Source organism: Oryzias melastigma, linkage group LG1, assembly GCF_002922805.2.
Source record: "Oryzias melastigma strain HK-1 linkage group LG1, ASM292280v2, whole genome shotgun sequence".
Classification (NCBI taxonomy): domain Eukaryota; kingdom Metazoa; phylum Chordata; class Actinopteri; order Beloniformes; family Adrianichthyidae; genus Oryzias; species Oryzias melastigma.
This window is the reverse complement of record NC_050512.1, coordinates 22056805-22072215: the sequence shown is the minus strand read 5'-3', so window position 1 is coordinate 22072215 and position 15411 is coordinate 22056805. Positions and strand designations below refer to the sequence as shown.

Below are 15411 nucleotides of genomic sequence, written 5' to 3'. Positions count from 1 at the left end.
TTCTATATTTAATCTAAACTGTTTTCCATATTTTGATCATTTGAACTCTGAAAATTAAACAAATCGATGTAGAGATGGATCCGTCCCTCTTCCGGTGTCGTACGGTTACTGCGGCGGATGTTGATGTTTTGTTTTGGAGCTCGCGGAACGATGTGAACCACTCTCTCTGTTTTATGACTTTCCTTTCTGTTCGCTCGTGGTTTTCTCTCCGGTTAGCTCTCGCTGCTTGTCGCAACCGTGTCTCTCCCGGTGTCTCTACCGGGAAGTGCGAGGCCGAGCCGTGCGATGATGGAGGACTTTGATGAGATATACGAAGAGGAGGAGGAAGAGGAGGACGAGGACAGGGCCGCAGAGGAGCAGCTTCTCAAGTACGCTCCGGACCCGGTGGTGGTACGAGGATCCGGCCACGTCACTGTGTAAGAACCTGGCTAAGTGTCGGGGGTCGTGAGGACATTTTTATTTATTTATTTATTGTCGTCGGGTAACGATTTGTAGCCGCGACTGTTGCCCAGAAGTGAGTGCTAACTCTGTTAGCTGTTAGCTAACATAGCTAAGTTGGTAAGCTAACTGCGACTGTTAGCTAAATATGTCGATTTCGCATTCAAAACTTAACCAGATAGATATTCAAATTGTTTTAATTTATCACACAATGTAAGAAGAGTTTATTTAAGCTACTGTCACGTCAGTGGCTGAAAATTTTGAAACTTTAGGAAGGACTTATTATTTGTTTGGGTTTTTAGCTGTGATTTTTTTTTTACAATCGCTCATTGATAAAAGAGAGAAGTCAATTTACACATTTTCATGGTTTGGCCAACAGAAAAAATGTAAGATTTATTTCCAGAACGTAGACATGGCGACAACATTAAATCATAAATTGTTGAGTCAAAATACAACATTTTTTTGTGGGATAAAAAAAATTATTGTATAATTTAACCACTAAAAGTCAGCTGGACTCTTGACGCAGAGTAAGCCTCCCTCATTTCCCATCATCCCTTTATTTACAATCTCTCCCTCTATCTTACAGCCCCTCACAAGCCCAATCTAACATTTGCAATGTATCTAAAGCTAAATTGGAGCGATTATTTTTGAGCCAGATGCCATTTTGGATGAAGAAAACAAAGACATACATGGATCTAGTCGTCTGTAGGGGATGTGTTTGAATGGAGCGAAGCAGGTTTTTTCCAACAGCATATTTTTTTGTCTACTCGTGGTTTACAACAATTTGAATAAAGAAATAGTTAAATTTGCAACTTGGAACATAATTTTCTTTATATAAGCCCTCCATCATGAAAAAAATGCAACAAGAACACGTGACAAGCACTAAAAACACCAATCGATTGGAGTGGATCTTAACTGAGTGATATGTAGTAATGGTGATGAATCAGAACTAAATCATCACCGTGATTGAGTAACCCCTTGTGTTCGTACAGCAACTACAATTGCCCTTAAGAGAATTTTGGAGAATTTAAATGGGTGTAATGAATGTTGACCAATACTTCTAAAGGGAATAAAAGCTAAAATCACCAAATTTACAGCTCCATTGTTTAATATTATTTTCTGTTTTATCTGAAGCCCGCATTTCATAAATTAAGATTTTGTTGCGCAGAAAGTTATTTTTATATGGATCATATTTTGGGATTATTGATCAATAGCTAGGCGTATTACCAATACTACTTTGTTTACAGAAGTTTTTTTTCCACTGGTTTTCTAAAAATGTTTGTTCTCATGTTTTTGAGCTAAAATAACTCATTTTGGATCATTAAACACACCTTCATGATTCAGTATCACCTTATAGTTTAACTCCAACCAATATTATATTTTAAAATAATTTTAAAATTGGAACAAAAAATCCAGACTTTATCCTTAGATATTCATTGAAAAACAACAATATTCTCCAGTTTAGACAAATCTGAAGGGAGGGATACAAAATCTAAGGATGTATATTATTAGTTTTTTATAATTATTATTTTTTTTTATGTGAGCATTTTTTCTGGTATGTATAATAATTAACTGTACCAGCGTGTGTCAACCAGTGTTTACAAGCATTAGTACCAATGTGAGAACAATTGTATTAGTAGTAGTGTGTTTGTAGTGTGTGTGTTTTTTGTAGTACATGTGCGTGTGGGGATTTTTAAGTAGTAGGAGGTGTGTGTAAAACAGTAAGTAGCGGCTTAAATGGCTGTTTGTAATCCTTTATTAGTTAGGAAAGAGTTCACCCTTTCTTGGTTTGAAATCTGGTTTTCTTTGTCATTATTTTCACACATTTATAGTAACCAATAAAAATCCAGTCTTGGACATTTCTAGCCGTAGTTTACATTCAGATTGATGCATGTTGTTCTTTTTCTTCTCCCAGGTTTGGACTAAGTAACAAATTTGAGTCAGAATTTCCCTCAGCACTAACAGGAAAGGTGAGTCAATAAAATTAGCTTCTGTAAACACAAATGCAGCAGAAAGATGCTACAGTGGCTGATCTCAAATGTGTCTATCGACCCTCTTAAGGTGGCGCCAGAGGAATTCAAAGCCAGTATATACCGAGTAAACAGCTGCCTAAGGAAGACCCTCCCGGTGAACGTGCGGTGGCTGCTGTGTGGCTGCCTGTGCTGCTGCTGCACGCTGGGCTTCAGTCTGTGGCCCGTCATTTGCCTCAGCAAAAGGGTGAGGAAACCCACTAATACCCCCGGCTGCACTCCTAATCTGTTTAGACCAGGAGTCTGCGACCTTTGACCCATTTGGTCCACTTTATTACAGACTAAAACCCAGCCAGAGCCGCAAAATCCCCCCTCAGAAAAATCCACAATTTAGCCGTTAATTTTTAAAATAAAACTTTTGATTATTTGGAATAATTGAATTATTAGTAAAAAGTTGTTAAACATAAAATTTCAAAATACAAATTCCTCAAAAAAGTTCCTTCTGCAGCAGATTTACTTGAAATAAAAACATAAGAAAGTCAAATCAGAGATGCTATTATTATGATTTTGGCTCACTTTCATTATTTTTCTACTTTTCTATTGAATAAAGAGATTATTATTTGTGGCTCCCATCTGATTCTGACTCGTTTTTATTTTGAGTATCTGCAGATAAAGAGTTCTGATCCAATACTTTTGTTAAAACATTTACAAAATGAATACATTCTAAAAACAGATCCAGTTTGTCCCATATTTTTATTTTATTAACCTTTCTTCATCATTTAACTCTTAAATTGCACTGCTATGAAGTAGACTGAACAATCAAGTAAAAGTAGATAATTAGTCATGTGAGAAAGTTTGGTTTCTGTCGCTTTAGTATCTTCATGTTTACATGAAACATTTTTAAAAATTAAAAAGTTTTAAAGTCGTTGTAGCTTGAATATAATTGTATATTTATGACTGGCTCATGTCAATGGAACCATGTATTTGTTTGAGTGGTTATGGATTACTTTTTTAATCAGTTTTTCCCAGAGCTTGCACTTTGTAGACGCTCCCTTGGCAGCTGTCTCACTGCTCTGTTTTTCAGCAGCTCGGAGAGATAAATTCTCATATAAAAAGAAAGTAATACCCACCTTTTTTCTGTTCAAATGCCTTTGAAGGTCATTGTTTGCATTAAGACAAACCAGTAGAAACACTTGCTCTCAGTTTTAAACCTTTGATTGAGTCGAGAAGTGGGAATCTGAATATTTCAATAGCTTTACAGAACTGTTTTCTTACTCAAACTAGTGTTGTATTCTGCTGCGCTTTACGGCAATAAAATGTTCATAACAGGCAAACTTCTAGTAGAGTATAAATCTGTAATGATAAGATTGAAATGTATAGTGTTGATGATGATAATGAGGAGAAAATTAAAATCCAATACAACATCCAATAACAGTCGAGTCTGAAACTACTTGATCGGACCAGATTTCCAATCACATGATCGGATTTGGACATCCCGAATTGAATGTAACCATGACAACATTAGTGTAGAATCCAATAAAAAAACTTTTACATGTAAACACAGAAGATTGAAATCTGGGATTTAATATATTTTAAATAATAAACCACTCTGACAGTATAAACAACCTGTTTTGCTCAGTTTAACTGACATGTTGAATATCTAAAAAATTAAAAAAATAACACCAAACTACAAACCATCATTTATTCAAAGTGTTAGCATATATATATATATTTTTTTAAGATAAAGAGTCACAACGGAGGGGCTGCAGACCAAATTCTCACCAAACATGAAATAAACCAAAAATAACGTTTGTCTTCCAGACGAGAAGATCGCTAGAGAAACTCTTGGAGTGGGAAAACAGCAGACTTTACCACAAGGTGTGTGTTGTTGAACGTCTCATTGTGTGTGTGTGTTACGCAGCAGTAGTTCTGATGGCCTCTGCTCTCTATTTACAGTTGTGTTTGCATTGGAAACTTAGCAAAAGGAAGTGTGAAACAAACAACATGATGGAATATGTGAGTATCTTTGAATCCGCTTTATGTTTGGACAAATTCAAAGCTGTTCAAATAAAAGAAGAACTCCGATTCTGTTGCAGGTTATTCTAATAGAGTTCCTACCTAAGATCCCAATCTTCAGACCGGACTAGAAAGGCTGAAGCCTCCACTGCTGCCCTTCTCTGACACGGAGCCCCCAGTGGCTATAAAGCGTAACTACCCCTGAAATACTCCAGTATTTGTGTTTACATAGCCCCCCTCTCTCTTTTCTCGCCGGGCCTCATTCTTGCACATGGGTTACACAAATCCTTGTTTACAAGTTCAACTTTTTTTAATCGTTTTGATTCGCTGTCGACGAGCGCAAACACCAGCCTGAAGGACGAAGACGGTCGTGGACAGCTTTGTCACCGGAGCAGGACGTTCAGCGACTGGATTTCATCCTTTTTTTTTTTTTAATGTTCACTAACTTAAGCACACGGCACAAAACAAACTTTCTGCTCCGCCAACAACAAAACACAAACCTGTGTTTGAAGACGAGTTAAATCGAAACGACGGAGACCACCTCTAGACCCCGATCCGAACATTTGAGCCCAGAAAACCCTCTTGCCTTCTCTTCGTCTCTGCACACGTCACTGTGCTCCCCCCCTCCCCACACCAGCGACAATCGCACACACTGACTGCACTGTCCAGTCTGAGAGGGTCTCTGTGCTGCACAGTTCACGGGCAGTTTGGGTTTTTACCTCTCAGCTTCCTGTCACGCAGTGGAACTTTTTCAATTCAGACGAGCAAACCACTGGTGATGGAGACGAACCCCTTTCTGGTTTTGTTTTTGTTTTCTTTCCTTTTTTTATGTATGCAAGTTGTATGTGTGTGAGAGGAGAAATGGCTTCAAACAAACTTGACAAATCAGACATGAAGTCGGTCTGTGCTTTAAAGCAGGGTTATTCCTCTAAAATATCCCTTCGCCATGACGGTCCATCTTTAGGTGATTATTCTTCTTAGAATTGTGCATTTGTTTGCATATATATATTATAAATTAATCTGGTACAATGATGACAGTTGTCCCTCCTTCAGAAAATTCTTCTAATTGATCTACATATATTCAAGTGTAAAATTAAATACATATTTGTTTTGTTTTTATTTGTTTTCTACCACTTTTTTCATTAGTTTAGCAGAAAACGACGTCTGGAATGCAGAGAATCCCTTTAGAAATGATCTAACTGGACTTGAAGGGAGGAGTATTCAAATTTTTACTAACAGAATTTTTGCAAATGTTGAAAATATGTTAAAAAAAAAAAAAATCTAATTTGTCTTCCTTCTGATAAATCCAACAACTATTATCATTTATTGCAACAAATGCACACATTTATTTATTTAACATCAATTTTAGCTGTTATTGGACTTTTTTTTTTGCTTTACATCTTCACATAAGATTCTTCCATTTTTGAACTGCTGCCCTGTTCCCCCCCCCTGACAGTTCAGTTGAAATAATCATTTCTCGGTTTGGTTTTTTACATGATGGGAAATAGCAAAAGTGCCATTTTTTGGTGTACACCTCTGTCTGAACTCTACTGGAAACATGGTCGCTTTGGGTCACTCAGGGGATTAAAAAAAAAAAAAGAAGCAAATGTAGCATCGCAAGACTTCAAGTCCACAATCACATGAGGCAAAACTGAACTCCAGGGTGGGGATTGAGATGAAGATTTCAGACGGTGATGGAAGCACACGCCCCCCTGAAGCCACACAGACACTTGTATCCGTCAATGATGTGTCTATCACTCTCTGTTGTGTTCTGCTCTGTAAATCACAGCACAAAGGCCATATGCATTTATCAGTGCATGATGGATGCAGACACAAACGTAGATCTGACTTTTGGATAATTCCTGCACAGAACGTGAGTCCTTTTTTTTTATATAACCTTGAGAGTTCTTTGTGTGCGAGTGCGTTTGTGCGCGTGTGTGGAAAACATGTAAATGACTCGAGCAGATGTATGTACAGTTATAAACTACCAATAAACATTACTATGGGCATCCTTCTCTGCAGCCATAGATTTTTATTTCTGACGAGAAAGCTACATTATCCATTTATTGTCTTTACTTTGTTGTTTTTCCCTGAAATTTCCTTGAAATAAAGCAAATTTTTAAAATTAACCCTTTAATATCTGAGCTCCGATGTTGACGTTTTTTTTATTTACCATAACTTGTCAACCATTAACACGATCAATGTAATTCCAGCAGATTCTGAAGCTTGCAGCTTATTTTTCAGTAAAAAAATAATTAACAAAAAAATTATTAAACAGGTAATGGTAATATTATTAGAGTGTATTTGTATTGTTTTACATTATTTCACTACAGCTATACAACTATATATATATTTTTTTCAGTTAGTTGCTCATCGCACTGGCCAACATTAAAAACCACCTGACTTTCTCATTTCCTAAAATGCTAAACGAACAACTAAATTCAAAATATCTGATCCAACTCTCTCAAAAAACAATCAGGCTAAATGGAAAAACGTGTGAAAGTATTACTGAAGACTTCCTTTAAGTGGCACAAGAACATCCATTTACTCAGACATAAAGTGTGACAGATTTATAGACTTAAATCAGTTTTTAATCCAAGTGAATTAATGAAAGTCATTGTTTTAGTTGAAATGTTCTCACACTAATATTTGTACCAGAAAAGAGCAACTCTTGCATTTTATTTTTTCTGCACAAATATGATACTAATGTAACCCATGACTACTGATCAGAGAGATAAATGCACTAAAGATCAATAAACATGAATATATTAAAATATATACAATTAATGAGAGAATTGGAGGGAGAACAATACCTGCTGCAACTAGTATTTAATCTGACACCAGGAAAATATTTACTTTATATTTACTCAAACAGGATTTATTTAAATTCAGGAGAATGTGACTAAATCTTTTTTTCCCATTTTTTTCTGCTTCTGATTGTAATTAAATAATTTACTCCAGGAGTTACAGCTGAAGAAGTTCTTGCTTGAACACAATGATTGCACAAGAGCAAAATAAATTGACTTTTCAATTTAACTTCACTATATACTTTCAAATGGGGAAACCAATGAGGCTTTTATGCTTTTGCAAATTTTTTCATTTATAAAAAATCCAACATACCCCATTTTTTATCATGTATTTATTTTTTTTCCCCAAAAAATTTGTGTCATTTGTTAAGGATGTTCATTCATTCAAGACGGTTAAGGAGACTGAACTAAATGTTTTTGAGGAAAAAAACGTCTACACTGTGTTCCTTTTCATCGAGCAAAGTTCACAACCTGGAGTTCAGATCTGACTGTTTAAATATTTGGATTGTATAGATTTACAGGGAAAACTTGGTGAAGTTTCAACATCGAGGAGAGTTGTTTACCTTGAATTGAAAAATGTACATTAAATACATCGGTGAAAGTGTGTGAAGAATCAGCATAAAGCTATTTGATAGGAATAGTACAACAAATAGGATACAGAACAACCAATTTATTCAAAACCTTTAATTCAGATTTCTTTATTTTTCCTGTGAATGCTATGGTGCGTTAACTCACTTTTCCTTGAGCGAGTAACTGCGAAGTCACCAAATCGGTCAGTTTCTCTACCGCTTTGCTACTTGTCAGAATTTTGGCCATTTGGGAAAATTCAAAGTTTTCCAAGTTCTTGGTCACATCGATGCTCTCGGAGTTCGGGGAGGTAAATGGGTCTGGACAAAGTCCTGAGAGGAAGAAACGAGCACAAGAGAAATAAGACGAGTTTTTACTTGGGTTGTTATATTCCTGTCCCCAGAAACAAGGAATTGCAAAAAAACACACTTATCTACTTATTGCAAAGCAGACATATGCTGTTTGCTGCCTATTTTGCTTATTTATGTGTGAAAAAATATACTTTCAGATGAACTACACAACAACAGTGGTATGGAAACTCCTTTTTTCCTTCATGCATCCCATAAAAAGACTATAGGGGTAGGCTCCAGAGCCACATGTGCCTCCAAGAAAAAGAAAGGTTTTCATTTTAAAAAACAAGAGAAACAAAGTAAAACTTTATTCACAAACTATCACAAGTCAAACTGGAGCATTTTGACAGATTTTTGAGCACCATGCACCACAGAAAATCAATTGGACGTCAGAAAGCACAACCAGAGTTAAAGTGCATCGAATTATAAGGCGGATTTTCAATTATTTGAACACATTTAAGGACTTTGAGTGCACCTTGTGGTTAAAAAGAATACAGTAAGAGTCATCTAATTGGCTCTGTTTATTTTTTTATTTGTTGGATTTATGATTTTTTGGCAGAGATGCACCAGAAACTGTAAAATATATGTATTTATTTTAAATCCCTGCTGTTCTACTATATTTACAGCATTGAGATGATCCCATGTGACATGCTGTGTCTTTTATTTTGAAAGGACATGATGTGAACCTCTGTTAAAAATCATATATATTAAAAATCAATATTTCATTTTTTGAAAAAAATGGCTACATTCTCTTTATGTTTATGCTTTAATAATGCACAAAGTTCATTTGTATTCATCATAATAACATTAATACAAATCTATTTTTTTAAGGTGGACTTTGTGGCTCTCATAGGTCAATGAGAAATTGACCCAAATGACCCCAATATAGAACTAACAGAAAATGTTCACTTATGTACCTTCCAATAAAGTTGTAGAAAGTTAAAAATGATTCAACAAAATCATCTTTAAAAAACAACCAAAGGCTCCTACCTGTCTTTGAATCCAGAAAGGTGACTTGAGGGAGGTTCAGACACTCGACCTGCTTTTTAAACTCTTCCTTTTCCTCAGCAGAGACTTCAGTTCTCCTACCTGCCAGACGGAAACGGTGTCAAAAACAGGTTAACGTTTCCCAGACGACTGATCTTGTGGTTTTAACCCTTTAACACTGGAGCTCCAATGTTTAAATTTTTACATTTCGGCTGCATGAAAGTTTTAGTGTGACACGATTGCGGATTTGATCTCATGACCTTCCAGTCTTGTGGTGGACACTCTACCACTAGGCCACAGAGCTGGTGATTATTAGTGGAGCGTCCTTTTAAACTTTGGTTTCTAGCACTCGGCTGAGCTCAGAGAGCCACAGTGTTGTTTCGTGGAGAGAATTTCATTTTCTGGAGAGAACCTCAGCCTTCACCTTTCCCCAAAGAAGCATTTGTTTATTGCACAGAGGCAGAAAGAACTGCCACGCACAGCAAAGCGCAAAAGTTGGCGTCTTACTGAGTAGCTGGAGGTTGTGGTACACGTTCTCTCCAAGGGTGAAGTTTGAGTAAGAAACAAGACAGTCCGGACAGCTGGTACGGATCATGACAGCTGTCACTTTGATGGGATACTCTGAGGATTTGAAAAAGTGTTATTTTAATGTCTGATATCTGAATGTCTGTTCAGAGTGACTCACCCAGGTGAAAACCGTTGTCTCTAATGGTATAATTTGTTGTGACATGCGAGCAAATGCCAAATCTTCAACGAAGAAACAAAAAACAAGATCAGACTGAACATAAAAAATAAAGGGTTACCTTAAATTTTTTTAAAAAGGGGCATGAAAATTACGATTTTTGGATCTGAGAAAACATGATGCCGTCCTCCTGCTCAGCTGCTGTGAGGCTTAACCAGACAGAGTCCACAAACATCTGTGTTATCGCCGCAGATCCAGGTAAGTTGCTGCTCTCTCCTATATGCACCCATTTTCCAAGTATCTAAAACAGACAGCACTCACTGTGAACACTGAGAAACTAAAATGAGCCGTTGAGATGCTGTTACCTCCTCCCTCCCTCTGATGGGGAGACGCTCCAGCAGACTCTCACAGTTGCTCACAGGAGCGGACTGTGCAGCAGACAGCAGACAGATCGCAGCCACGGCAACAAACTCCATGATGGCTGACTCAGGTTGTGTGTGGCGGACGTTTTAAAGCCAGAAGACTCATCCAGCACTGTTTGCTTTGGTGTTGAAACCTTTTCATTGCAGAGGGGGAAAGGTCAGTAGAGAGAGAAGGGAAATAAACAAGTGAACTCGTTTTAAACAAGTATTTTTATTTAAAAAAAATAGAACTAAAGTGAAAATATTGAACAAAAAAGTATAAATCCTGAGTAAAGAACCCTGCAACCGACTGGCGACCTGTAATGGGTATACCCCCCCCTTCGCCCAACAGTGGTCAGGATAGGCTCCAGCAACCCTAGAAAAAAATAGAAAGAAAATCAACTTTAGAATCCCAGAAAAAATGGTTATAGGGTTTCTCCAGGCTTAATACGTGTTTTATTTATTCTTTAAATAAACATGAGAAATTTACTCACACACAAAAAAACTCAGCAAATATTGTTGTATATTATTTTTTTTTAAATTTGTGAACTCTAAGTTTATTTATGCACTGAAAAAACAAACTTTTTGCATCAGTAATATATACTTAATTATTCCTCATAATATTTACATAATAATTCAAATATTATGCAAATACATAGAATTTTCTAGTAAAGAAGTTAAGTTTATATTCATAAATGCAGTAAAATGTAATCAATAATTGTTAGTGCAATTTTTTACGAGGATTTTCTTAAGTAAATCTTATTAGTTTTTTTTTAGTGTGGGTAAACTCTGCAGGGGTCGGATGTGAGTCCACATGGCATTGGAGCAAGTTTAGATCATTTGATCAGAAGGGAATAATTATGAAGCTATAAATAAACAAATCTGTCATGAAACTAAACAAAAGTTTGATATTTAAATTTTTCAGATAGCTGACATTCACTATTGATTGATAGAGAAACGTAATACTTTGAACTCTTCAGTGCCTTTTTCTACATTTAATAACAATACAAGAGAGTAAAAATAAATGTAATTTAGTGATTTTTATTGTGATAAAATAACAGAAATATAAACACTGAAATATGACCTAAATAAAAAAAACATTTTTTTTTACGGTTTTCTTTTTATGACCACAACGGCACTCTGTCGCCCTCTTGTGGTCACTTAGAACATTACTTACAGAAGTCCATTCCTGAAGATCTGCAAATAAAGCACAATTGTGATATGGTGTCTCAGTTAAAAAAAGGTGAAGAATGATTAGTAAATATAAGAGACAGAAAAGATTGTTTTGTAAATTTTTATTGACCTTAAAAATGTTTCTGAAGCAAAACTACACGTTGTGGTTTTCCCACATTTCAAGATTTAGAACAAGGTATCACAAATGTTCCTGAGATTTTTCTAAAACTAAATCTAAACAGGAAAAAAAACATTTTTTCTTTCCAGACTCATATGCAGAGGTAAAGTCAGAACTAACCCACCCTCAGTTCACAAAAAAATCAAAAACAGCATCCAGGAATCTGGCCACACGGTGTCCGGTCTTGGCCTCCAACAAGGAGTTCAGAGCACTCAGCCCCTCAGAGCGAGGGATGTTGTCAGGACACATTTCTGAAAGTGAACACACGAGTCAGTAACACAACAGCTGAGGGTATGTGGACACAAATGCTGAGGTTCTCACCAGAGTTTGGATCTAAAATGATGGGAGGAACCATCTGAAGACACTCTGCTTGATCACTCAGCATCTCCAGAGCGGCAGCTGGGACATTCCTGCTCCTGCCTGGAAATGTTTAGGAGAGTTTACCAGAAAACTGCTGACTGGTTGAATATTAAATAATTGAATGCGTGTTTCTTACTAAACATGAGAAGGCTGGTAAATTCATCTGTCCCAGAAACAATTTCCTCCGCAGCAACCAGACAGTCTGAGCACTCCGTGGGCAGATAGACTTCCTTCAGATAGAAAGGCTTCTCTGCATGCAGACCGAGGAGCAGAATGAAAGACAGGATCCACTGTTTAAAACAAAGTTCTCTCTCTTACTTACCAATAACCATTGTGCTGTTTTCAAAAATCACATCGAACGCTATGCTGGAACATCGGCCAACCCTGAAAAAAATGAAAAGATATGTCAAAATTGTAGATTTTTTTTGGAAAATTTACTTGAAAAAACATGTAACTTTTTTCAATTTTTAATTTTAATGGAGCACCTAATGCAAACTGGATATTTTATTTTAGAAAATGTAGGATTTTGCTTAAAAAAGGCTACTAGATTTCAACAAAAAAATCCAACAATATCTTGATCTATAGCCAGATTTGTTTTGCTTATTTCAAATTCTGTTTTTTTTTTATCTAAGAAATATTTTCATAAAACAAATCAAAGAGTCTTATATACAAGACTCACTGATAAAAATCGTGTTTTTGGTGTTTTTAACTATTATTTTGTGTTTGGGTCAAAACTGACTCATTTTCACACTTGAAAAAGGGTCAACTTTAACACAAACACAACATACTGTGAGGGTTAATGTGTTCTAGTGGCCTTTTTGTAATGATGGACGACATATATAAAGAAAATTAAGTTAGAAAAAAAAACATTCCTAAGCATTTCTTTATTTAAATTTTGTGTGTAGATGCAGACAGAAAATGCTAGTATGTGGGATGTCTATTGCTATTGTCTATCACCTGTATTTAATCTGTATTGCCAAAACTCTGTGGCCGTTTAGCAGAAAATGTCTAGTTTTAGTATATAAAAAAAAAAAAAAAGTCATTTTGAAGCTAAAGCAGGCACAATAAGAAACCATTTTGTTTACATCCTCTGCGTCTGGACGAGATTGAGGACGTTGCTTTGGGCAGTTGCGGTCAGGTTCAACCAGACGCTGGTCATCATGTGGGCCAGAGAGCGGCTTCCTGGGATGTTGGAGCTGCCCCCGATGTACAGCCATCGACCCAGCATCTGAGGAACACACACATCTGTGAAGCTCAGGGAATGCAGTATCTGACAAAAACACTGAAGCTGTACATAAAACACTTGGAGAAAGCTCTCCAACTTTAGAAAAAGTTGCAATTTAAATTAATCTTAAATATGTTCTTGCACATACAGAAGTTAAACCACATTAGTTTTGATTCATGCTGGATCTAAAACAGAAACATGAACTTGAATATTATTTTATGTTTGGATTATAATCAGTAAAAAATACTGAATCGATGAGAAAAAAAATCATATATTTTTAAGACCCTATCAATGAAATGTGTTTTTAACATGTTCTTGTGGCATTTTTTTTGATAATGGAGGACATGTATTAAAAAGATTTACCCATAAGAACACATTTTGGAGTATTTCTTTATTCAAATCGATGTGAATCAGGAGCAAATGAAAAAATGCTGTTTCAAAAAGTTAAATTAGTGATGTAGAAAATACACTGGGCAGACCACAAGCTCCCTCTTGCAGACAAGTAGATCTGGATCAGAACTGTACGCCTGGATAGCTCCAATATTGCTCACCACTATTGTGGCACTGCTAATGTTAAGGTGGAAGTCTGAGATACTGTAAGGGGAAGGGGGGCGGGGTTGCTCCATATCAATGGTCTCCACCCACAACCCAGAGGCAAAGTTCTAATGACCTTACTTACTTTTCTAATTTTTTGGCTAAAAATGACATCATCAGAATTAAAAAACTTCTGGAAACACTTTTAATTCGAAAGATGATCGGAGAGGGTCTTTAAAGATTCATTTACTTTTTTTTCCAGTAGACCAATCACTGTCAACGGTTTACAAAGCTGGCGGCAACTAATTTTGAACCAAATAGCAGCACATAGTTAAACAGTAAGTACCATGTAAGTACCGAGCAGGTCCCCATTAAAAAGTACTATGTAAATACACTGTAAGTACCCAGTAGGTACAAGAAAAGTACCATGTAAATACCATTTAAATACCCTGGAAGTACTGTACTGTAAAAGGAAGCGTTACTGAATTTTTTACTTATTTTTAAAGTGCTTGTTTTTGCAGTGCAGCCGAATTGAAGATTGTCAACAAGACTGAAAAAAAGCTCAAACTTTAAAAAACTAATAGCTTTCATAGAAGTTAAGCATCCTTTTGAGCCTCCTTTAAGTTCCTTTAAGTGACTCAGAAACTGTTTTGATGCTGAAAGAGGAAAAGCACTGACCTCTTCATTGCTGATGGTGATTAGTTTCAGCAGAACGTCACACCTGCTGCTCTCAGAAGCAGAGCGTCCCAGAGAGAGGAGGCTCAGCCACAGCACAGCAACACACCTCATCTTCTAATCGTTGTTTCTGGGCTTTGCTCCTGGAGCTGCTCTGCGCTGCAGTCGGGTCTCCACAGACTCATCAGGCTGCTGATGCAACCACAGCAAACACACGCATAGCCAATAGAGGAAAAGGAGCAGACTTTGCTCCTGTTCTGAGCTTGATCCGATCACATGGACTGGAGAGGCTGTTATGCATTTAAAACATGTTTTTAGTTATTTTATATCAACTAAGCAATAGATTTTACTACACTTACTAGTTCCAACTAAAAATGACTTTAAAATGCTTCTACAGCTATGAAGACAAAACCTGACAGCAGGAACGCTCAGCAACACTTTTCTATTGATCATTATGAAACCAAAGATTGATTTGTGGAGTTTGAACTTTGTGCTGACCAACTCTGCTCTAAAAATCAGGTTTGCAGATGTAAACAGTGGCAGAAAAACAAGTTTGGGTGCAAATATATTACCAAACGTTTTCACTCACCTGCCTTAAACTGAAGTACCATCCCATTCTAACCCATAGACTTAAATAAAATGAGGGTCCTCCTTTTCCAGCTGTTGTTGTTGTTCCCAAACTCTTCCATGTTGTTATGATGACTGTTGACTGTGGAATATTTAGGAAATTTCACGACTGGATTTGTTGCTCAGGTGGCTTCATATGACAGATCCACACTGGAATTCACTGAACTCCTGAGAGCGGATTTCATACACTTGTGGCCAGACCAAGTTCTTAAGACACCTGATTCTGATCACTTGGACGGCTGAGCCAATACTTTTGGTAATATAGTTCATCTTTAGTATTTTTTCTTGAAATAAACCCATTCTAATAATATAAGCAGATCAACAGATTTTTTTTGTTACAAAAAACACATTAACTTCTATATATATTTAAGTTTTGAATGATACATTTCAAGTCCAAAAAGTACTAAAAATATGTGACTCA

At 36.5% G+C, this 15411-nt stretch overlaps 3 protein-coding genes across 5 annotated transcripts; 1 reads left to right on the top strand and 2 right to left on the bottom strand.

Moving 5' to 3' along the window:
* The first annotated feature begins 85 nt into the window (after positions 1–85).
* Positions 86–6438, top strand: chic2 (cysteine-rich hydrophobic domain 2). Its single transcript, XM_024289763.1, has 6 exons — positions 86–416; positions 2354–2408; positions 2500–2655; positions 4230–4286; positions 4365–4424; positions 4505–6438. Exons 1-6 carry the CDS (start codon positions 286–288, stop codon positions 4553–4555), a joined length of 510 nt encoding a protein of 169 aa, XP_024145531.1. The 5' UTR covers positions 86–285; the 3' UTR covers positions 4556–6438.
* A 1462-nt stretch (positions 6439–7900) lies between these two features.
* On the bottom strand, positions 7901–10327 carry LOC112156920. The gene is made up of 6 exons (XM_024289284.2): positions 10183–10327; positions 9973–10118; positions 9821–9882; positions 9643–9756; positions 9139–9237; positions 7901–8130 (listed from the first exon to the last, which is right to left on the bottom strand). The coding sequence occupies exons 1-6, from the start codon at positions 10291–10293 to the stop codon at positions 7958–7960; spliced, it is 705 nt and encodes a 234-aa protein (XP_024145052.1). The 5' UTR covers positions 10294–10327; the 3' UTR covers positions 7901–7957.
* A 104-nt stretch (positions 10328–10431) lies between these two features.
* Positions 10432–14564, bottom strand: LOC112156921. 3 transcript variants are annotated; one of them, XM_036213217.1, is made up of 8 exons: positions 14367–14564; positions 13015–13157; positions 12252–12313; positions 12066–12179; positions 11891–11989; positions 11694–11820; positions 11396–11415; positions 10432–10594 (listed from the first exon to the last, which is right to left on the bottom strand). In XM_036213217.1, the coding sequence occupies exons 1-6, from the start codon at positions 14475–14477 to the stop codon at positions 11696–11698; spliced, it is 654 nt and encodes a 217-aa protein (XP_036069110.1). In that variant the 5' UTR covers positions 14478–14564; the 3' UTR covers positions 10432–10594; positions 11396–11415; positions 11694–11695. The 3 variants fall into 3 exon arrangements, with proteins under 3 accessions (XP_036069110.1, XP_036069113.1, XP_024145053.1); XM_036213220.1 differs by lacking the exon at positions 11396–11415; XM_024289285.2 differs by lacking the exons at positions 10432–10594; positions 11396–11415 and having other exon boundaries at positions 11499–11820; positions 14367–14563.
* Between the last annotated feature and the right edge of the window lie 847 nt (positions 14565–15411).